At 48.8% G+C, this 19,736-nt stretch overlaps 7 protein-coding genes across 10 annotated transcripts; 4 read left to right on the forward strand and 3 right to left on the reverse strand.

The window, feature by feature from the left end:
- The first annotated feature begins 295 nt into the window (after positions 1-295).
- LOC117136830 (E3 ubiquitin-protein ligase ZNF598) lies at positions 296-3,735 on the forward strand. The gene is made up of 6 exons (XM_033297909.1): positions 296-825; positions 878-1,023; positions 1,088-1,651; positions 1,709-2,927; positions 2,995-3,192; positions 3,253-3,735. Exons 1-6 carry the CDS (start codon positions 547-549, stop codon positions 3,448-3,450), a joined length of 2,604 nt encoding a protein of 867 aa, XP_033153800.1. The 5' UTR covers positions 296-546; the 3' UTR covers positions 3,451-3,735.
- A 462-nt stretch (positions 3,736-4,197) lies between these two features.
- LOC117136329 (unconventional prefoldin RPB5 interactor-like protein) lies at positions 4,198-6,749 on the forward strand. Its single transcript, XM_033297183.1, has 4 exons — positions 4,198-4,299; positions 4,370-4,668; positions 4,725-6,120; positions 6,173-6,749. The coding sequence occupies exons 1-4, from the start codon at positions 4,270-4,272 to the stop codon at positions 6,626-6,628; spliced, it is 2,181 nt and encodes a 726-aa protein (XP_033153074.1). The 5' UTR covers positions 4,198-4,269; the 3' UTR covers positions 6,629-6,749.
- LOC117136327 (RNA polymerase II subunit A C-terminal domain phosphatase) lies at positions 6,750-10,425 on the reverse strand. The gene is made up of 7 exons (XM_033297182.1): positions 9,794-10,425; positions 9,610-9,703; positions 9,111-9,547; positions 8,805-8,986; positions 7,578-8,747; positions 7,304-7,513; positions 6,750-7,247 (listed from the first exon to the last, which is right to left on the reverse strand). The coding sequence occupies exons 1-7, from the start codon at positions 10,189-10,191 to the stop codon at positions 7,105-7,107; spliced, it is 2,634 nt and encodes an 877-aa protein (XP_033153073.1). The 5' UTR covers positions 10,192-10,425; the 3' UTR covers positions 6,750-7,104.
- An 84-nt stretch (positions 10,426-10,509) lies between these two features.
- Positions 10,510-13,169, forward strand: LOC117136330 (peptidylprolyl isomerase domain and WD repeat-containing protein 1). Of its 2 annotated transcripts, XM_033297184.1 has the most exons (10): positions 10,513-10,740; positions 10,791-10,994; positions 11,052-11,235; positions 11,289-11,521; positions 11,581-11,794; positions 11,848-12,150; positions 12,219-12,337; positions 12,483-12,603; positions 12,663-12,882; positions 12,948-13,169. In XM_033297184.1, the coding sequence occupies exons 1-10, from the start codon at positions 10,572-10,574 to the stop codon at positions 13,092-13,094; spliced, it is 1,914 nt and encodes a 637-aa protein (XP_033153075.1). In that variant the 5' UTR covers positions 10,513-10,571; the 3' UTR covers positions 13,095-13,169. The 2 variants fall into 2 exon arrangements, with proteins under 2 accessions (XP_033153076.1, XP_033153075.1); XM_033297185.1 differs by lacking the exon at positions 12,948-13,169 and having other exon boundaries at positions 10,510-10,740; positions 12,419-12,603; positions 12,663-12,755.
- Positions 13,170-13,239: 70 nt separating this feature from the next.
- Positions 13,240-16,354, forward strand: LOC117136331 (steroidogenic acute regulatory protein-like). Of its 3 annotated transcripts, none has more exons than XM_033297187.1 (12): positions 13,240-13,397; positions 13,649-13,779; positions 13,845-13,993; positions 14,056-14,214; positions 14,270-14,323; positions 14,385-14,517; positions 14,578-14,711; positions 14,895-15,047; positions 15,102-15,206; positions 15,267-15,808; positions 15,877-16,000; positions 16,067-16,354. In XM_033297187.1, the coding sequence occupies exons 2-12, from the start codon at positions 13,689-13,691 to the stop codon at positions 16,163-16,165; spliced, it is 1,743 nt and encodes a 580-aa protein (XP_033153078.1). In that variant the 5' UTR covers positions 13,240-13,397; positions 13,649-13,688; the 3' UTR covers positions 16,166-16,354. The 3 variants fall into 3 exon arrangements, with proteins under 3 accessions (XP_033153078.1, XP_033153079.1, XP_033153080.1); XM_033297188.1 differs by lacking the exon at positions 13,240-13,397 and adding an exon at positions 13,411-13,501; XM_033297189.1 differs by lacking the exons at positions 13,240-13,397; positions 13,649-13,779; positions 13,845-13,993; ... (2 more) ...; positions 14,385-14,517; positions 14,578-14,711 and adding an exon at positions 14,806-14,838.
- A 49-nt stretch (positions 16,355-16,403) lies between these two features.
- LOC117136334 (neuropeptide SIFamide) lies at positions 16,404-16,821 on the reverse strand. Its single transcript, XM_033297195.1, has 2 exons — positions 16,630-16,821; positions 16,404-16,578 (listed from the first exon to the last, which is right to left on the reverse strand). The coding sequence occupies exons 1-2, from the start codon at positions 16,760-16,762 to the stop codon at positions 16,493-16,495; spliced, it is 219 nt and encodes a 72-aa protein (XP_033153086.1). The 5' UTR covers positions 16,763-16,821; the 3' UTR covers positions 16,404-16,492.
- A 36-nt stretch (positions 16,822-16,857) lies between these two features.
- On the reverse strand, positions 16,858-19,711 carry LOC117136333 (testis-expressed protein 9). Its single transcript, XM_033297194.1, has 3 exons — positions 17,711-19,711; positions 17,014-17,637; positions 16,858-16,939 (listed from the first exon to the last, which is right to left on the reverse strand). The coding sequence occupies exons 1-2, from the start codon at positions 18,259-18,261 to the stop codon at positions 17,043-17,045; spliced, it is 1,146 nt and encodes a 381-aa protein (XP_033153085.1). The 5' UTR covers positions 18,262-19,711; the 3' UTR covers positions 16,858-16,939; positions 17,014-17,042.
- Between the last annotated feature and the right edge of the window lie 25 nt (positions 19,712-19,736).

Genomic DNA, 19,736 nt, shown 5'->3' on the forward strand with positions numbered 1-19,736 from the left:
TATAGAAGATAACTATAAAACTTTTTAAGATTATTTAGTTTTCGTCAAATCGTAAAAACTTAAAGAAAATATTCTGTGAATATATTCATGCAAAACCAGAAGATAGAAATATTTTGAAAGTTTCAAAAAAGCGATTGAATTTTTCATAAATTCGAAATCAAAAAGCTTTACTTGGAGTCGTTACTGATCGTTGCGAAATTATCCAAATTCTGGCTATGTTAACTTAACATTAACAAAGCTTCCAACAGGGAACTATCGGTGCTACGGCGGATCCGAGCAGTGTCATCGATAACGTAGGTAATCGAGTTTTCTAAATTCTCAGTTTTCTTTTCGTCTGTCGTGTGTGCGTGTTGTCTTGCTTTCGAGTTGGCGTTGCGAAAATTCCCCTTCATTTTGCTGACGAGAGATTCCAAAAGAGTAAACCAACCGGGGGATCCAAGAAACCCCAGCTGATTTATCCGAAAGCAATCGTTACACGTACATTTCCAAGTGCCCGTGGCAACAAGTAACTTCCCCACCTCCATTCGCTGCAAAATCTCTAGTGAAATGCATAACGGAAAGCCGAGATCCGCGGCAAGGCCGTCGTTCCACCGCCGTCCCAAAGCCGGAGTGGCCAACACCACCACTGATAACGCTGCTGTCAAACCGGATGCCTTAGACAGCTATACTGGCAACGACGACAACGCCTGCGTGGTGTGCTTCAAGAACGTGGAAATTTTCTCCATCGGTGACTGTGATCATCCCGTGTGCTACGAGTGCTCCACTCGAATGAGGGTCCTCTGTCAGCAGAACGAGTGCCCCATCTGCCGCCACGTCCTGTCCAAGGTAAGTTCTGTGCTCGTCTAGAAAAATCTAGCTAATTCTAAAACATTTGCAGGTTTTGTTCACTCTGGACAAGCTGCCCTATCGCGAACTGGAGGCCAATAACCGCTCCGATTTATACAGCAAGAAGTACCGCATCGGCTTCTGCACCGCAGAGATAAGACAGCAGTTCTTCAAACTGCTCGACCATCCCTGCCCGAAGTGAGTATCCTGCCTGGCACTTGAGTTGCACGATTGAGGCTCACCCTTCTCCGTTAAATTGCAGATGCGATGCACCTCCATACCGCACGTTCGAGGGCCTTCGCAACCATGTGCGCAGCGAGCACCACCTTCTGTACTGTGACCTGTGCGTCGAGACTCTCAATATCTTCACCTTCGAACGGAGGTGCTACACTCAGGCGGAGCTGCAGCTACACAACACCAAGGGCGATCCAGACAATCGGTCGCATCGCGGTCATCCGTTGTGCGAATACTGCAATAAACGCTTCGTGGACCGTGATGAGTTGTTCCGTCATTTGCGCCGTGAGCACTACTTTTGCCACTTTTGCGACGCCGATGGCTGCAATGAGTTCTACAATGACTATGCGGATCTGGCGGAACATTTCCGGGAGGAGCACTTTCTCTGCGAGGAGGGTAAGTGCGCCACCGAGCAGTTCGTTGGCGCATTCCGCAACGAAATCGAGTACAAGGCGCACGTGGCCAACGTGCACGGCAAGTCCCTCAACAAGCAGCAGGCCAAGCAGACGCGCACCTTGCAGGTGGAGATCACTTTGGGGCCTCGTGGACGTAGTGGGCAGACGGAGCAGGGCATAGCCAACGTGAGAACCAGGTGAGTGGACGCCCATCCGATTTGTAGAAGGCACGCTTAGAATGTTAAACCTTACAGGAATGACGATCACAACGACTACCAGAACGATTTGCCTTCGATTACCCAGCGCCATGTGAGCATTGATGCTGGTAACGAGGAGCAGTTTCCCACATTGAGAGGCGCTTCCACAGCTCCCAGCGTATCCTTGGTAAGACCGCCGCCGCCCTCGATGCGCAATCTTAGTGGAACTTCTGGTCTTGCTCGGACCAAAGAAAACTTCCCGGCCCTGGGAGGAGGAAATGGAGGTGGCGTTACTGGGCCCACCAGCAGCAGCATTGCCGCCAGGGCTGCTCAATCGCAGCAACCCGTGGCCGCTGTCTTTAAAAAACCCACAAGCGTGGCAGGTTCTGGCAGTCGAAGTGGGCCTCCCGGTAACGGAATGCTACTGCATGTGTCAAATCGACCAGCAGCTGTGCCCAAAAAGGCTGCTACGCCGCAAGTAGACTTTCCTGCATTACCGGGTAAGGGAAACAAGAAGAATCTGCGCAACCTGGAGGAGGATATGCTGCCCAGCGGATCGGCACTGCCGATGGCGAACATCTCAGCTAAGCATCGGTCTCTGGCCGATGACTACGTGTCAGTGGCTAGCCCGAGCACTTTCCAAAAGCTTCAAATGGTACAAAAGGAGGAGGACGAGGCCAAAGCGCGCCAGGAGGCTTTGAAGAAGAGTGCTCCCAAACTTACTGCGGCGGAATTCCCTAGCCTCGGACCGAGTGCCAGCGCCAGCTCGAACAGGGCGACTGCTCCAAAGCCCAGCAGTGGATCTCCCTCATTGAACTGGTCGAAGCCAGTTAACGAGAAAAAGCAGCGTGAGCTGGAGAATCGCAAGGCCAAAGTGGCGCCGGCCCCGGTTCTGCCGAGTCCAACATCGAAACCTGCTCCCAAGGCAAGCAATAACAATGTCCAAGAGCAGCAGACAAATAAAAAGGATAAAAAGCAAAAGGATAAGAAGAGCAACCAGGAGAATCAGCCTAAGACGGCCAAACCGAAGGAGAGAAATAATAACAACGAACAAAAAGCCAATGGGGCTCCGCCTACGCCAATACGTGCGCCACCCGGCTTGAAACCAGGTGGACCGCTAAAACCACCACCAGGATTCGTGTCTAACGTGACTGTTAACTCGGTGGCCAAGCTGCCCAACAATCTCACGTTCACCAGTTCGCTGGGCGAGTCGTATGACATTGTACCCAGTCCGTATACGTACACCGATCCACCAAACACCGAGATCAGGAATCAGGTAAGCGAACGTCGTTTGCGATTTAGTTAGAAAACATTAACTTAAAAAGCATTTGTTTTGCGTCCAGAAATTGGTTGATGAGGTTATGTCCCTACTGAAGACCCCAGAGGCATTGAACGAATTCCGTTTGCTTTCGTCCAAGTTCCGCGACGGATCCTGTTCTGGCCAAGCCTATTACGAGCACTGCCAGTGCGCCATGCTGAGCTCATTTTACAACCTGTTCCCGGAGCTGCTGGCCATGCTGCCGGACATAAGCAAGCAACAGGTAAGACCCGTTTGCAAAACCACATAAATAGAGTAACTCCATTCTTTGCACCATTTCCAGGAACTTTACTTAGTGCACAAACAACACCTGAACAGCTTGCCGCCCGCCGAGCGCAAATCCTTGCCCGCGCTTGAAGTTTGCAAGGTGTGCAAACAGATCCTCATCTCCGCCGACTTAAAGGGCCACCAGCAGGCGCATGAGCTGACCAAACACTTTCCCGTACTCGGGAGCTCAGCTTCCAACACGCATCGCAATTGAGGCGGTCGGATTGTAGGACAAAAAAGCTTTATTCCTGTATATTTTCTATGTACATATATACCGTGTCAACCATCTAGGAACCATGTCCCCAGCTCATGTTGTGAGTGGAAACCCGAAAAAGAACTAGCCGACCCATCAGTCCATGTAGCGCGACCCACGAAGCCATCTGTTCAATGTGACTTAGTCCGGACAGAAGCTAATCTGGGATGCGTTCCTAATATTTACGAGTGAGCTTGTGTCTAGCAAATGCCCGCAACCTAATAAAGTTCAAATCAATCACAATAATTAGTCGTAATCACCTGGTATGTTTGCCTAACCTGTCCCCCTATCTAATGTCCACATATGGTGGTCGCAGGTTGGTTATCACCAAATGGAAATTGGTTGTAGTTGGGTCGTATGGATCAGATTTATTATCGGACGGACATATGGAGCTCTTCTGCTCTTATCTACGTTGTTTGCTAGCTGGGATGTTTGGTAGTTAAGTTTTCTGATTTGAGGAAAAGTATAGCTTTTGTCGAATATGAAATTCGAGAAAGGCTTATTTTTTATTTTCCTACAGAAAAATATGAAGGTGCAACCCCTATAAAATAATTTAAATGTACAAGCTTTTGAATGTCAAAAGGCGCGCAGACTCGCGTTAGTACATTTTTAAACAAATCAAATTTAACTAACACATTGTTTCGCATTACGTTTTTATTACGTAACACATAAATAGAATAAAATTAAGAAACACATAGAATTATTTATATGAAAATGCATTAGAGTTTATTTTTTTTTGACAGACCTACGGTCACACTAAAGTGGCAAACAACAATAACAATGGACCGGCGAGAGGATGCTCTGCTACAGGTAATGTTATTAATTACCATATATGAGTGGAGAAACTGGGGTATATACTTTATGAAACCATGTACGACAGGCCCTCCAAACGAACGCCAGCGAGACAGAGCGCTGGGAAGCCTTCAAGCGCGATAATGAGAGCACCGTCCGGAACTTGGACAAGTTCGCCCAGAATCTCAGCGTGGAGGTTATGGTGCCCATTGGACGGAAGGCGCTGATGCCCGGCGAGCTGATCCACACCAACGAGCTTTTGGTGGGTCACTACGAGGGCTACTTCTCCGCCTGCTCCGCCCACAAGGCCAAGGAGATCTGCCAGTACCGCCTGAAGCTGGCCGAAGAGCAGCTGAAGAAGCTGGCCGTAGAGAACGATCTGTGGCAGTAAGTGAATCAGTACACAGAAGTAGGGAAGAGTAATGTTTACGCTCGTCCAACAGGAAAAAACTCTACACTCCATTTGCGGAGGGGGCGGTTCCCAGTGGCGACCAAGTAGAAATTGTGGAGGATTTCAACGAGGAGTCTCACAACAAGTGGTTGGCGGAGCACAGAAAGCGAATGCGTCAGCAAAAGCAGAAGGAGCGGCTCGAACGGGAGGTGGAACCTGCGGAGAAAGATAATGAAGTGCTGCGGAAGCTAGAAGAGCGAGAAATGATGGAGGAACTGGGTCTAGATCCAGATAATATCGACGAGGGTCAGTTGCACGATATGCTGAGTCAAGAACCTCAGAAATCCAACAACGAAAGTAGTCTAAAATCCTTAACCCAGGAAGAGGAGGATGAGCTGTGGAAGAAACTGGAAGCCGAGGAGCAGAACGAAGCCGCGGAGCTCAGCTCAGAAGCAGAAGAAAGCCTTAAAACAACGGATAAACTAGTGCGCCAGCTCATGTCCGGAGAAACAGAAACTCCATCTTCCAAAAAACGCACTGCAGGCACCAAAAAAAACGTGGAAATACAGGAAGCCATATCAGAAGATGACGATGATGATGATGACGGTGACCAGGAGGAAGAGGTGCGAACCATACGGGAGCAGATGGCGCTGCTGCCCAACGAAGATCGTGAGCCGTTCCTCAGAGCTCAACTGTATGTACTCAAAGCAAAAATGAGGAAGATACAAAAGGTCAACTTTATAAGCGATGAGCTGATTCACTTGATGAATGTGGTGGTCATGCTAGAGGACGACCTACAGGATTTGATATTTGAGCAGGAGCTGGAGGCCAGCGAGGAAGAGGAGGTAGTAGTCGAAAACAGTCATCTTCCAGAGGAGCCAAACGAAGAGCTTTTGACTGCACCTGAAGCCAGCACAAATAAACGTCGCATTTCGTTTGCCCTCGACGACGAAAAACTTGAATTCAGAAGGGAGGAGACCGTTGCCGAAATGTTGCCCAATGCGAAAAAGAACTCGAGGGATATAATTAAGCTAAATGCCCCTGTTAAACCAGCAGGAGATCCACAACCCGTATCCATTAAAACAAAACGTCAATCAAATCAGGATATCTTGCAAAAAGTAGAAAGGAACATTGAGTTTGTCAAGGAAAACCAGAGTGTCCAGGACTTCGATTTGCTCAATCGAATTATGGAAGAGTCTACGGGACTCATCAACACTTTACACATAAGTTTCACACATTCCGGTGCCATACCTTCGCCCAGTAGTGATCAAAGCGATGGCATACCAGGAAAACCCTCTGATTTCTATGACAAGTATGAGAAGGACCGAGCGCGGCTGAATGATTCGTTTCCTATCTATGTGAACGGTTTTGAAGGCGAGGAGCAAGTTAAAGTTCCCATATTGAGCGAAGCTGCGCGTGGATCAGCCTATGAAGATCCCAGAAGTCAGGTAAGATCATGTAATTTCGATCAGATCATAAGCTAACGTCCTGGCCTTACAGTTCTCCAAGCCCAATTCTTCAGACATAAGTTGCACACATTCCGGTGCCATACCTTCGCCCAGTAGTGATCAAAGCCGTGACATACCTGGAAACCCCTCTGATTGCTATGAGAAGTATGAGAAGGACCGAGCGCAGTTCTCCAAGCCCGATTCCTCTACTGACCCTGAATCAGCGATAAAGTCGATCCTACGAAACAAATCTGCTGTGGACCTGGAGCCGCATAATGTCAACCAGCAGCCCAAGAAGGGAAAGAAGGGCCGGAAGCAAAAGAAGAAGGAGCGCACCTTGGACGACGACCTGCGCGACATGAGCGCCTACCAAAAGGTCATGCATGATCTCGTGGAGAAGGAGCCGACTGCGCCGGAGCCTCTGCCCCCGGGCAAGTTCATCGACTCGCATGCGCCCAAGAAGCGGGTTAGCCGCTTCAAGGAGCAGCGAGCCCTTAACAAAACGTAGCGAAGAGTAAAACTTCAGCTGGATATTACTAGTATATTTGTTCAAGTTTAATGTGGATTTGTATTACAAACACAACGCAAACAATAAACAACTACTGGTGTGGTGTACATTCGTTTTAAAATTAAACACTAGGTACTAGTCCGCTGAAACGGAATTTATTTTTAAAACATTTACATTTACAGTAGGCTTCAATTTACATTAGATCAGAATGAGAGTTTTTGATTCAAGAATGTACGCGATTGAAGGTCCTGGCCGCCCGCGAGTGTGCGCTATCTTATCTTATCTTTTAAAGTACATATTAACAGCTAATACATACAGTGCGAACCCTAAGCATAAGTGTAGTTGGATGTTCTACTCAAGGACACAGCCCAATCCATGGCCTTCAATCATGGTCTACCGAGAATCAAATATGTCTTGAGTGTCTGGCCAGCAGGATGCGGGGATGCCTCCATGTGTTCACAGATGCTACAGAATTTCTACATGTCAAAGTCCTCCAGGCCGAGGAACTCCCTTTCCAGAGCGGCGCCCATCATGTTCCATTCGCCGTCGTCCTCGTCCTCCGGTTCCTTCTCGCTGTTGGACTCGGATCCAAGCTCCAGGTCGGAGGGCAGGTCCTCCCCTGGAACATTGATTCAAATATTAATTGTTAAGACAACTTTTGTGCGGACGGGCTACCTCTCCTAAACTTGGCGCTGGGCATCTCATCGTCATCGTCCTCCTTCTCGTTATTGTCATCGGCCTCCTCGTTCGAGCTAATGTCCACCTCCACGAGGTTGGGCGCTCCAATCATTATATCCTCGCTTCGCGTGAAAAAGTCGTGAGCCCTGTTGGAATTATCATCTTCGCGCTTTCTCTTCAACAGCTTCTTGTCCATTGGTGGATTTTCTTGAGTAATTAAAGATGTGTTCGATTAGAGTCGGTGACATGGATTAATAAGTAAACTACTCACCAAAATTTACAGGACCCTCGTCGCTGGACGAGTCTGACTCGAAGAATGTTTCGTAGTCCTTATTCATGGACTCGATATCTGCGTTGGTGAAGACCAGCAGCGGATTCAGCGTTTCACGGAAGTTGCCGCTCTGCTCCTCCTGCTGCTTGCTGCTCGAGGGTGAGATCTCCGAACGCTCGCTGTAGTTGACCACGTGCTCGGGACTATGGCAATGGGCGGGTGGCTGACGACCCTTGTTGCGGACCTTTCGGTCCAGTGGAAAGAGCTTCTCTTCCACATGCTCCCAGCGCTCGGCGCAGGTCCACAACCAATTCGCATTGACCACTTTGATGGCAGGCTCTTTTTTGGCGGCGTTAACCTTGTAGGTGCCTGCGTTGACCGCCACTAGATGCGTTATCTCCTTGCCAATATTGGGCTTCACTTCGGCTCCCAGGCTCTTGGCTATGAAATATGCCCGCGACTGCTCAAGCTTCATCTGCGTGGGCACCAGGCCAGAGAACACCAGGTTCTTGCCGCGCAGCACTTCGCTCCGAATCTTCGGAACGATGACCTTTAGATCGGGTATTTCCGTGGTCTCGTCGTAAATAGAATAGAATCGCTTGTGAATGTTACGAAGTATGACCTCTAGATACAGCAGGTAATCGTCGGGGTCTTCAATCTCTATCTGCTTTTGCCCCTCGAGCGGTGCTCGTAAGCTGGGCGTCTTAGACGTGGTGGCCACATCCGCGTCAGCAGACGGTCGCTTCTCCTCCGGCGAAGTGGTGGATGAGGCCACAACCTCGTTATTTTCTGCCGGCGTGGGGGGCACCTCGGCTTTTGTGCTCTCCTTGGAATTATCATCAATAACAACTACGTCTTCGCCATCGCTGGCTGCTTTTTCAGCATCTGGTGAGCCAGATGAGCTGTCGTCTATGACCACAATATCCTCTGTATTAGTCTTGCCATTCAATTTGTCTCTCGGCTCTTTGGGTGCTTCTGTAGCGCTTGAGGCGTTGGAAACCTCTGGATCCTTGGCATCGCCCTCTAGTTCGAACACGTCTACCGACTCCTCGTTTACATCGTCATCTTTGCTCGTGCTTGTGACGGTATTATCGCCCTTATCGTTGTCTTCTGATTTGACTTCGCTGCTGGATTCCGTCTTATCTTTGTCCCCATGTTTCTCGGTAATCTCTGCAACAAATGGTAACATCGTTAGAAACATTCAAGACAGCTTGCTGGAGCACCCACCTTTGAAGTCAACGCCTTCGCCATCCAGTTCATGCTTGGACAAGCCCGGCGGGGCATTGATGTCACCAGTGTGTTGAAAGAAGTGGTAGGGCTTAACCTGAATCAAATTGGAAGCCATGTTCCACACATCCTCGCGATCGTCTATGATGCACACCATGGAATCGCCATTCGGAAAAAGAGCCCTGTAATGTACAATTGGTCGGCTATTGTTTAACACGATAAATTTGCTGGTGATTTTCACTTTTCGATTAACGTATTGGAAAAACCAAGTGAAAATCCAAACAGCTTTTGGGTTTAGAAACGCACTTCAAATTGTCCGTCTTGCTGGTGGCGTTGAAACACTCGTCTCTGGACAGAATCCTGTGCGAGAAGAACTTGCCCTCCGGATCCAGCAGCTGGGCAATCATGTGCGCGTAGTTGCGCGCACCAAAAGTGCAAATGTGCAGCTCGTACAGCTGGGACATGCGCTCCAGAAACTCAGCCGTGCCGGGGCGCAGGCGCGTGTGGTACCACGGGGAATGCGGGCCGTACAGCTGGAAATGGTAGATGCCCTTGATGTTGTCCGGCACAGTGTCGTTGGTGGTATGGATCACCGTCTGATCGAGATCGACGAGCAGGACCAGCTTCCTGTCCGCCAGCAGGCGGCGCGTGTCGTCGTGCCCGAGCTTCTGGGCCAGCTTCTGGGTGACCTTAAGATCGGGCATGGTGTGCACCATTGGCACCGAGGCCTCGGAGGTCTGTCCCTGCGGGTTGAATGTTTAATTATTCGATATGCCCATTGAGGCGGGTGGCAATGCGCACTCACATTCTCGTTCTGACGCAAGTCGGCTCCGCAGTCCGCGCACATGTCCTTGATGACCGTGGTGTGTATGCACTCGGACAGCTCCAGAATGGCATCCCTAAAGAACAGGCTCGGTTAGTGTGTATACGGCTGCATAATTGCATTCCCCCACGCCCACTCGCCGCCCGAGTGCAACCCCCAAACTCACCCCTTCGTAAGAAGCTCCCCTTCCTTGCGAAGCCGCTTCTTCACCACTCCGGCGCGCTGGGACTTGTACCTCTGGATGGCACTGTCCCCGCCCGGCTTTCCCGCGTCCTTCGCGTCCTCGCTCACGGGCTGGTAAAGAAACAGGATTTGGGCAGCCGACACGAATTGTCCCTCGCGTACCCGCCATTTATTGATTACCGCTCTCGCCTCGTTCTCTCCCAGCGCAGCTCTCAAAACAATGATGCCGCCACCGCTGGCGTTGTTGTTGCCGTTGCCGCTGGCGCTGTTCTTGCCACCGCTTCCTCCGCCGCCATCGTCGCCCTCGGCAGCTCCAGATGCGGCCACGCCCCCTGGCGCGTGGCTGGGCGTCGCGCCCTCCTCGTCCGCTATGTTCTGCATCGCTAGGCTTGCGTTTTTATATACAAACGATTTGTTTAAATCCCAGTGCCTTGTTGTGTTTGCAATTTGTGTGAATATTGCGCGGTATTCGCATAAGAGCGCGGACAACTTTTGTAAGTGCTCGCAAACAGCTGATTGAGCGCGAAAGACGGAAAGTACTGATGGAGTTTCGCTTCGATTTGGCTAATTAATGTGCGCAGTTAGCCACTTATTGGTAATTCAATTTATTTTTCTGGTTTCTTTTAGTATTGAGTTAAAATGCAGGATATTCGTTCAAAGATATCGCAGAAGCATTCGAATCAGCTGCTTTTGACTGTTAACCAACACTGTTTAATCGGCGGCAAACTAGTTCAGCCGTATTTTGTTTATTATTTTCCGAAATGAGTGATAAAACCAAGGAAGACCTAAAGCGCAGTGCCCCGGAGGAGGAGGATGGACCTCAGGAGGAAGCAGTGTCATCCGAAAAAGAGGCGAAAGCCGAGGAGGACGCCTGGATTGGACCCATGCCGTCAGAGCAGAGCGCTCCTGTGCCCGCCAAGAAAAAGAAGGGTTAATATGAAGCCTTAGATTTAATTTGACTAAACCTAATCAATAAATAGTCCTGCCCTATGAACACATCTACCTGGAGAACCTGCCAAATGCTGAGAGCTATGAGAGGAGCTACATGCACCGCGATGTGATCACCCATTTGGTGTGCACGAAGACGGATTTCGTGGTGACCGCCAGTCTGGATGGACACATCAAATTCTGGAAGAAGGGCGAGCTGGGCATCGAGTTCGTCAAGCACTTCCGCAGCCACCTCGGTAGGTTCTTGACCCACATAACGTGTATTTCCTCGTTTGACCAAGAGTTTGTTGCAGTCCCCATCAAATCACTGACCACCAATGACAGCGGCACGCTGCTATGCTCGGCGGCCACGGATCAGACAGCCAAGGTCTTCGATGTAGTCAACTTCGACATGATCAACATCATTCGATTGGGCTATACGCCGCAGTGCAGCGAGTGGATAAATGGGCCGGGAGATGCCGTACAAGCACTGGCCATGTAAGTACCTTATCAATAGCTGGAGATTTGGATTCTGATTGCTCTTCCTCCAGCTCGGATTCAGAGAGCAGCCGCATACACATCTACGACGGGCAAGGAGGCGGAGAAGCCCTTCACACCTTGGAGAAACTTCACTCGTCCCCCGTGGTGGCAATGTGCTTCAATGTGGCAATGGATACCGTCATTTCTGTCGATCGCAATGGTATTCTGGAATACTGGCAAAACTCCAAGTACGATTACAAGTTTCCACAGCGCCTGGTGAATTTTGACTCCAAGCTAGACACAAGTAAAGTTCGATGATTAAGCTATGTGAACCTAGACTCAACTGAAATATTAATCTTTTAGGCCTCTTTGAGTTTGCAAAACAGAAGACCCAAGTCACGGGCTTAGCTGCCACGCCGGATGGAAAGCGTTTTGCCGCCATTTCCACAGATCGCAAGGTCCGCGTCTTTCAGTTCAACACGGGCAAGTTGATCCGGGTATTCGATGAAGCTCTATCTACATACACCCAAATGCAGCAAACGAAGCACGCCCTGCCCAACATGGAGTTTGGCAGAAGGTAAACTAGAGTAACATAGTTATTATTTATTGATTTAAAGATATAAATTACAGAATGGCGGCTGAGCGGGATCTGGAGAAGACTGCCCAGAATGCAACCCTTAATATTTTATTTGACAGCACTGGCAACTTCTTGCTCTACCCAACGATGCTGGGCATCAAGGTGATCAATGTGGTCACGAATCGGTGCGTCACAATTCTAGGAAAAACCGACAACATACGGCCCCTCCAGGTGGCCTTGTTCCAAGGAAGAATTAAGCGCCAAAAAGCTGCTATAACAATGGAGCAAGAGGCCAGTGAAAACCCAGCTCTCCAGAATATCCTCAATGATCCGACAGCCTTTTGCACTGCCTACAAGTTAGTTCATACCGATTTTTAGTTATGTCTCTGCTGTATCATCATGTCCATTCTACTACTCTTATTAGGAAAAGCCGCTTCTACTTGTACAGCCGAAGACTGCCCTCGGATCTGCAGGATGTCGACCGTGATATTTTCAACGAGAAGCCCTCGAAGGAGGACATTATCGCCGTGCCGGAAGCCTCAGGTATTTTGGTTTGGCTTATCCCATTAACCTTTCTTAACTAACCCAAAATATGTTTCTATTGCACGCCAACAATATTTTAAGACGAAGGTTATTCCTATCAGATATTTCAAGAACAATTAATTACAAAATGTTTCATCTATTCTAGTCGTGCAACGCATCTACGAGAACGTGGTGCTACACACCACGAAAGGCGATATCCACATGAGGCTGTTCTTCAAGGAGGTTCCAAAGACGGTTGAGAACTTCTGTGTTCATGCGAAAAATGGGTATTATATATACGTCAACTGTTGAGAACTGTCCCATTGCAATCACATTTTATTGTCAGTTACTACAATGGCCACATATTCCATCGCGTGATCAAGGGCTTCATGGTGCAGACTGGCGATCCCACGGGAACGGGCACGGGCGGCAAATCCATTTGGGGCAGCGATTTCAAAGACGAGTTCGTGCCAAGCCTGAAACACGATCGGCCCTACACGGTCAGCATGGCTAACGCGGGTCCGAACACGAATGGCAGCCAGTTCTTTATCACAGTCCTGCCCACGGTGAGGATGAATGCAGCGGTGATTAGCTTACTTTACTGGATTGACTAACCAATCTCCATTTGCAGCCTTGGCTCGACAACAAGCACACGGTGTTCGGAAGAGTTTATCGCGGCATGGAGGTGGTTCTCAACATTTGCAATTCCAAGGCGAACCCCAAGACGGACAAGCCCTACGACGACATTAAAATTATTTCAATACACTTAAGTAATTGAGCACAGGGCTTTAATAAAACTTTCAGCGACACTGGTTTTCAAATCTTTGGAGCACCGCAAATGCGCGGCAAAGAATTTTGGTATTTTTTTGGAACTCGGTTTTTTTGGTGTTTTCCCAGCTCGGCACACTAAACAGCTGATTTGTTTCTTGCAGTCGGTGTTCCTTTTGTTTCGATAGTGCAATTAATATAAATTGGGCCAACTGCAACTCTAATAGCATTATTAGTGCCGGAATTAGTTGTGGACCTTCTAGTATTAGAGAGTAATTAACTTAACCAACCTGTGCTAACCGGAAATATAGAGGTACTCCTCGCAAATTATGCGGGTTCTGGCCAGATAATACGATACCATTTGTTTATGGCTGGGTAAAAACAAAAAACAAAGAACTCCAGGCTGACGAGTCATTTGTGCGTATCGGCAATCTATAACTGCCCATAATCTATAACTGAAACTGAATCTGCTCCAGATTCGAAAACTAGGTTTATTTACATTTGCTTGCAAAGGTCTTCAATATGAGAACTCTAGTATACGTACATGGTTTCCTTTATTTCCAGACATGAGCTAAGCCAAATATAACCGCTCGCCACGTCCAATATGGATCCAAGTGATGTCCGCAGTACCGCCCAGCTCATCCTGTCCAACGCTCGGCAGGGAAATAGCGCCTATAACATGCAGTATGATATGTGTGAGTATAGCAATGGTTAAGTGATATATCCCGTCCAAGCCACAACGATCTCCCACCGACTTCAGCACGGGCACATTCCATTAACCTGATTACGGAGGACTTCTTGGCCGGTTACATGCAGGATGGCAGGATGTCCGTGGTTCGAAGGTTTTTCTGCCTCTTCGTCACATTCGACTTGGTCTTCGTTTCGCTGCTGTGGCTCATTTGCATTGTGGTAGGGGTTGGAGGCATTCCAATGAGATTACGATGCGACTTATCATGCATTTCTGTTCCCAGATCAATGGAGACAATATATTCACTGCCTTCCACAAACAAATCGTGGAGTACACCATTTACAAATCGCTCTTTGATGTTGTAGCCGTTGCTATCTGCCGATTTGTGGTGCTTATATTTTTCTACGCCGTATTGTACATCAATCACTGGTCCATCATAGCGGTATGGTAATCCTTTCCAATTACCGAATTTCTTGTATATCTTATTATTTCTGCAGCTCTCTACAAGTGGGTCTTGCTTGTTCCTCATCTCCAAGGTGTTTGTGTTCGATGTAAGACTGAGAAACCAGCCACCTTAATGTACTCTTAGATAATTTCGTGCGCATCTTTCAGTGGCTGGATTCAAAGCAGCAGGTATTTGAGGTAATCCTCATAATAACCTCGTTCATACTGGCTTGGGGAGAAGCCTGGTTCCTGGACTGTAGGGTGATTCCTCAAGAGCGACATGCCCAACACTATTTCCGGAGTAAGTCACGCATACAGATCCCGATCTCAGATTTTATATTCATTGATTTTTCCATTTAAGCTATGACTTCAAATGATCGCACGCCCATGGATCAGCCTGCCATTTTGATTGAGCAAGAACGGCCTCCGCAAAGTGTAACCGATTTTTATTCACTCATGGACACGGCTCGTCATTCCGACGAGGAGGATGAGTTGGTATGCTATTCATGAATGCGCATTTTTAAGTCTGTTCAGAATAAGAAAATGAATCTAGTGAGAATATAAAGTGAAGCACGATTGATTTCGTCCCCATATCTCTAAAGAGTCTGATCCAATGACATCGGTAGTTCTGGGAGTTTTTCCCGCATTTCTAAGATTTTTTATTCGTTCGCATTACAGGATGATGAGTACACACAAATGGGATTGGATTGCCTTCGAAAGGCCTACGAGATCATTGAGTCTAGTGACTGGAAGGTGGAAAAGGTTACCCAGAAAGGCGACACCATACACAGCACTCAGCGCGACAAGATTGGAAAGATTTACAAGTTGACGGTAAGTGTAAAGCAATGATCAGGGAATATTTCTTCCTATACGTACACTTCACAGGCTCGCATCAAGTATCCTGCAAAGGCTCTGATGGAAGATCTGTTCTATCGCATTGAGGACTGCCCCAAGTGGAATCCTGCTCTTTTGGAGTCCAAAATAGTACGCGTGAGTAGGCACCCTACATGACGATTTAAAAGTCCTCATTATATTGAGTCTTTCGCACAGAAAATCAACTCCTACACCGATATTACCTATCAGGTATCTGTGGGCGGAGGAGGTGGCATGGTGAAGAGCCGCGACTTCGTGAACTTGCGGTCTTGTAGGCTCTTTTACAATGGTCAAATCTGCGATGACGATGAGACGGCTCAGCTCAGCAGCGATGACGGGAACATCAGTCTAAATCGGTCTTGCGAGGGTAGTGTTAGTACCATTTCCGATGGTGACTCAAACACCCCTCTGCTGCCCAGTAGCGTGTCTAGTTGCAAGGCAACGTTTCCCAGTTCATCCAAGGGAGCCGCTATGCCTTTCGACACCCTGGGCAACAGCTTGGGCGCCAAGAGCCTAGGTCCCATCGTGAACTTTGACGAGGAGCCGCCGCCACTGGATCAGGACGAGTTCGAGGATGCTAAGGACAAGGTCGACGGCGAAGCGAATAACATGACAAAACCAAATGTACCCAGCGTGGGCAAAACCAAGGACAAGGTTTGGGTCACTTCGGCGATTAGTGTGCAATATGCTGCCGTTCCACCTTCACCCAAATACACAAGGTTGGTTTCAGGACTATACAATTGGATGAAAGTACACAATTACGGTCGGTTGACTTTTCAATTTTCAGAGGGCAGAACATTGTCAGTGGGTTTGCGTTTCGAGAAATCGTTGGCAAATCGGATAGCTGCATTGTGGAGTGGGTGCTTTGCCTAGACCTAAAAGGCTATATTCCTCGCTATGTCCTGGATGCGGTAAGTGCCGTTCAACACATACTTATTTTTCGTTTATTGGATAAATGTTTCGATGTTGATTTTTAGGCCCTCACCTCCTCCATGACCGATTACATTGGCAATCTGCGCAAGCACGTCAACGAACTGAGGCAGAGGGGGCGGGGTCGAGCCCCCAGGACCCACTAGGAAATCAGTAATCCGTATTTTAATTTAAATCCCATTGTATCTCAAGCGAGTGCTGTTCGCAGGTATCTAATAGAATATTTCAATAATTTGAAGCAGGAGAGCGAGTTCAGTGCTGTAAGTTTATTGAGTATTGTATGTATATGTATGGCATAAGTTCTATGTACCTATATGCACGGCTTACATTATAAATTTTATACATGACTTTTTTAACGTCCGGCATTTCCACATTCAGTCGCACGAGCAGGCACAGCATCTGCCCACCTGTCGCTGGTGTGTTAGTCGTAGGCTCGAGATCAGTTCTTGGAGGCGGAGTCGCAGGGCGTGGTCCTATTTGCTGTCGTTCTGGGGAAACCACATGGGACACGCCTCCATGGCCACCTCGCAAACGGCGCTCATCTTGGCGCTGTCGTAGTCTGGAAGGGGATATGGGTGAAGGCTTTACCGGAATACGGATTTCGGCTTACCTAGGCTGTTGCGTTTGCCGAAGATGCTGCCGTTGAACGGAGGCTTCCTGTAGGCTGCCTCACTGGAGCCCAAAAGTATGGCTGCGACCAGGATCGTGACCAGGAGCAGAGTGAGCGTGAATCGAAGAGCCATCTTGCAGTTTTCGGTGAGCGTTGTGGGCAGTGAACGAAGGAAGGTCTGAGCTGCGTTAGAAGCCGGATGATTCTGTGACAAAACAAGGCGAATCCCCGACTTTTATACTCGCCAACCGAGCAGAAGGATGCCGCGCGCCTAATCGAGTTACCGCGGGATAATTGAAAACTAGATTGCCTGGGGAGTTTTTCGAGTGAGACCATAAAATGTAATTATATTCCACTTATGTACATAGCTGAGTTATGCTTAACCTAGGCTGGATTTCAAATTGCAGAAGGGTTCACGTCTTGGCATTCCAGTCGAGCACCTTGTTGAACTCCTTCTCGCCGAATCCGATGGCCGCCGACTGCTCCAAACAGATGGTCTGGCGCTTCAGGTTGTCGATCATGTAGAGCTGCTTCTTGTACGCGTTGAGCAGGTCGCCGCGCTGGCGCTTTAGGGCCCGGATCCGGCTGTCTCGCAGCTTTAGTTCCTTCCGATGCGCCTCCAACTGGTCGCGCTGCTCCTCGCGCAGCAGCTTGAGTTCCTGGCGGGCAGCGTCTGCATCCTCCTGGAGGCGGGACAGTCGGTTCTCCAGGTTTATGTTCGTCTGCCTGGAAACCTTGGCATCCCGCTTCAGCAGCTCCAGCTCCCGCTGCTGGGTGATGAACTCGAGCTGCTGCTCCTTCTGGCGCTGGGTGAAAACTTCGCTCTGCCGTTCGGCCCGCATCAGTTGCTCGGAGAGGTGCTTGTTGGAGTTGATCGCCTGGTCGCGCTGGTGCTCGGACTTGCGTTGCGCTTCCAAGGCGTGCTCAAGCTGCTCCTTCTGTCGGGTCAACTCTCCGGCGTGTTGAGCGTGATCCTCTTCCAAAATGGCCACCTTGGCCTTGAGGAATCTAAAAGGCAAAAATTAGTCATGTATTCTCAGAATATATTATTTTATTATTTTTAGTCTTTGGGCTTTCTTACTTGATAAAGTTGTCCTTGGTGACCTGCTTCTTGAGCTGGCCATTGACGACGGTTGTACTCTCTCGCTTCTGAGTGACCTCCACTTCGACCACATCTGGATTTCGGTTTGCCTCATCAGCGTCGTTACGCAGTAGTTCGTCCAAGGAAGGACTTTCGCTGAAGTTTGGGTTCCGGTACTTCACATACGTGGCCGTCTTGCTGCTCATATCCTTCGTAAAGGTACTAAATTTGGAAAGATGGCGGGGGGTGGGAGAGGTGGGTCCGGCAGCGGGCTTGGATTTGGTCAGCAGACTCATATCGGGCACCGCCTCTCTGCCAGGTGAAGCTTTCGGTGCTGCCTTCGTGGACGCTGTGGGAGGACCCTTCTTCCGGAGCAGGCTGCTCGGTCCCTTTTGTTTCTGGAAGGTAGCGTAGCGCGGCACCGTCACCGCAGTGGATTTTGATGACCCCTTCGCCGGATACATGGCCTCGGCAGCTGGACTGAGGGTCAGGAGATTCAGCTCCTGGTTTATCTTAAAGAGTTCCTTCTCGCGGGACAAAAGCTCGGCCATTACGGTGGGTCGATGTGAGGACGGTAGCTAAGTTTCTTGCAGCAACGATTGTGATTTGATAAATGACCTGGACAATCTACACACATTGAATTTTTCTCAGACTTAATTTGCTAGTAGCTCCACACGGCTATATCAAGGTTAATACTATAAATTCGGCTGGAGTTCATACATTTTCCGGACGCCAAACATTGACAGTTACCCCGGGCTACGTAGTCCTGATTCCCCCCGGCCGCCTTCTGGGAATCGGCCTGGTCCCTCCGGAACTCCATGTCCTGTTGCTGTTCAATGGGGTGGTTTTCGGTTTGTTCGATTGTCCCCCCGACGACTGTTGCTTGGACTTCCCCTTTTTGACGGATGGAGGAATTAAGGAATTTATTATCCGCGACCAGAGTGGTTCACACAACGAGGTGGCCAGCCTATGCTGTTTAGAGCTTGCATGATGTAACTTAGCTGTTTTGGCTTACCAATAAATTGGCTTATAATAAATTATTCTTCATTCTTAAAACTATGTTTATATTTAATTTATGTAAAGTACTTTTAATGCCAAAAGGTGATGATTGAGGGTCCTTAGAGAATTCTCTCACGTCTCAAAAGAATAATTCGTCCACTTCATCCAAGTTTTCCCCACACCCGTAGAACCGAAACAGAGGAACACGCATAATAATCATAAATATTGGTAGAACTAAAGTATAAACAGCACCGGGCCGCTTCAAGGGAAATACGGCAGAAAATAACAACAATTCGAGGTCTCCGAGGTGTCACAGCTACCTGTACTCGCACCTGGAATTTCGAGGTTGCAAGGGCGCTGGGTTCACAGAATGTAGAGGCAAGTTCAAGATTTATGTGCCTCCCGAGTAAAACAAAAGAAGAGCAGCATGTGTTCCACAGAGAAGCCTCGTCAGTCCAAGCAGTCAGCCCCACCAGTGGCCATATATGCCGTCATCAAGGTGTTCTGGTGACAGCCCACACACTGGCCATAATTGCACCGATCTGCTGCCAAGTTTGAGCAGAACCTGACTTCCAGTTGCGAGCGCACAGCTGTGGCCAAAATCATGACGCTGGCCCGGAGGGGCTCCAAAGAAACTTAGACACCAGCTGGATACTTGGAATCTTAGTCTAGAGTGCTTCTAGTCAAAGCAGTTTTATAAATTTGAATCACAAGCAAACATAAAAAATATTTAAATTTAAAAACCTTAGCTAGGGAGTATATGGTTTTCTGTTGAGGTTTCCAGCCCAATGTTTCTCTTTGTGCACACTTGCGATATGGGAAGACCGCCGCCCGACCCTCTAATTATGCCGCACTCATTAGAAAGACAATCTGGACCCGCGGCCGTAGGTGTATTAAAGGGAGCCAGCGGAGCGTGGCCGCCAGTCCCGCCGGTCATCAAGTGCAGCTCAGCTGGACGACGTGTTGGGGCTGAAAAACTGGCAGCGACACCGCGGCCACCGCCAATTGAGGCGATACTATACTATGC

The sequence above is a fragment of the Drosophila mauritiana genome, chromosome 2R (genome assembly GCF_004382145.1).
Source record: "Drosophila mauritiana strain mau12 chromosome 2R, ASM438214v1, whole genome shotgun sequence".
Classification (NCBI taxonomy): Eukaryota; Metazoa; Arthropoda; class Insecta; order Diptera; family Drosophilidae; genus Drosophila; species Drosophila mauritiana.

Excerpts from the sequence above, each read along its gene's own strand:
- LOC117136830 (XM_033297909.1), top strand. The coding sequence starts at position 547 with ATGCATAACGGAAAGCCGAGATCCGCGGCAAGGCCGTCGTTCCACCGC. Across the intron at positions 2,928-2,994 it reads ACACCGAGATCAGGAATCAG|AAATTGGTTGATGAGGTTAT; the intron begins GTAAGCGAACGT and ends TTTTGCGTCCAG. Across the intron at positions 3,193-3,252 it reads CGGACATAAGCAAGCAACAG|GAACTTTACTTAGTGCACAA; the intron begins GTAAGACCCGTT and ends CACCATTTCCAG.
- LOC117136329 (XM_033297183.1), top strand. The coding sequence starts at position 4,270 with ATGGACCGGCGAGAGGATGCTCTGCTACAG. Across the intron at positions 4,669-4,724 it reads GTAGAGAACGATCTGTGGCA|GAAAAAACTCTACACTCCAT; the intron begins GTAAGTGAATCA and ends CTCGTCCAACAG. Across the intron at positions 6,121-6,172 it reads ATGAAGATCCCAGAAGTCAG|TTCTCCAAGCCCAATTCTTC; the intron begins GTAAGATCATGT and ends CTGGCCTTACAG.
- LOC117136327 (XM_033297182.1), bottom strand. The coding sequence starts at position 10,191 with ATGCAGAACATAGCGGACGAGGAGGGCGCGACGCCCAGCCACGCGCCA. Across the intron at positions 9,704-9,793 it reads GGGGAGCTTCTTACGAAGGG|GGATGCCATTCTGGAGCTGT; the intron begins GTGAGTTTGGGG and ends CCTGTTCTTTAG. Across the intron at positions 8,748-8,804 it reads CGAAGGCGTTGACTTCAAAG|AGATTACCGAGAAACATGGG; the intron begins GTGGGTGCTCCA and ends CATTTGTTGCAG.
- LOC117136330 (XM_033297184.1), top strand. The coding sequence starts at position 10,572 with ATGAGTGATAAAACCAAGGAAGACCTAAAGCGCAGTGCCCCGGAGGAG. Across the intron at positions 11,236-11,288 it reads GCCGTACAAGCACTGGCCAT|CTCGGATTCAGAGAGCAGCC; the intron begins GTAAGTACCTTA and ends CTCTTCCTCCAG. Across the intron at positions 12,338-12,482 it reads CGCCGTGCCGGAAGCCTCAG|TCGTGCAACGCATCTACGAG; the intron begins GTATTTTGGTTT and ends CATCTATTCTAG.
- LOC117136331 (XM_033297187.1), top strand. The coding sequence starts at position 13,689 with ATGGATCCAAGTGATGTCCGCAGTACCGCCCAGCTCATCCTGTCCAAC. Across the intron at positions 14,712-14,894 it reads CCGACGAGGAGGATGAGTTG|GATGATGAGTACACACAAAT; the intron begins GTATGCTATTCA and ends TTCGCATTACAG. Across the intron at positions 15,207-15,266 it reads TGGAGTCCAAAATAGTACGC|AAAATCAACTCCTACACCGA; the intron begins GTGAGTAGGCAC and ends TCTTTCGCACAG.
- LOC117136334 (XM_033297195.1), bottom strand. The coding sequence starts at position 16,762 with ATGGCTCTTCGATTCACGCTCACTCTGCTCCTGGTCACGATCCTGGTC. Across the intron at positions 16,579-16,629 it reads CGGCAAACGCAACAGCCTAG|ACTACGACAGCGCCAAGATG; the intron begins GTAAGCCGAAAT and ends ATCCCCTTCCAG.
- LOC117136333 (XM_033297194.1), bottom strand. The coding sequence starts at position 18,261 with ATGGCCGAGCTTTTGTCCCGCGAGAAGGAACTCTTTAAGATAAACCAG. Across the intron at positions 17,638-17,710 it reads ACCAAGGACAACTTTATCAA|ATTCCTCAAGGCCAAGGTGG; the intron begins GTAAGAAAGCCC and ends TTTGCCTTTTAG.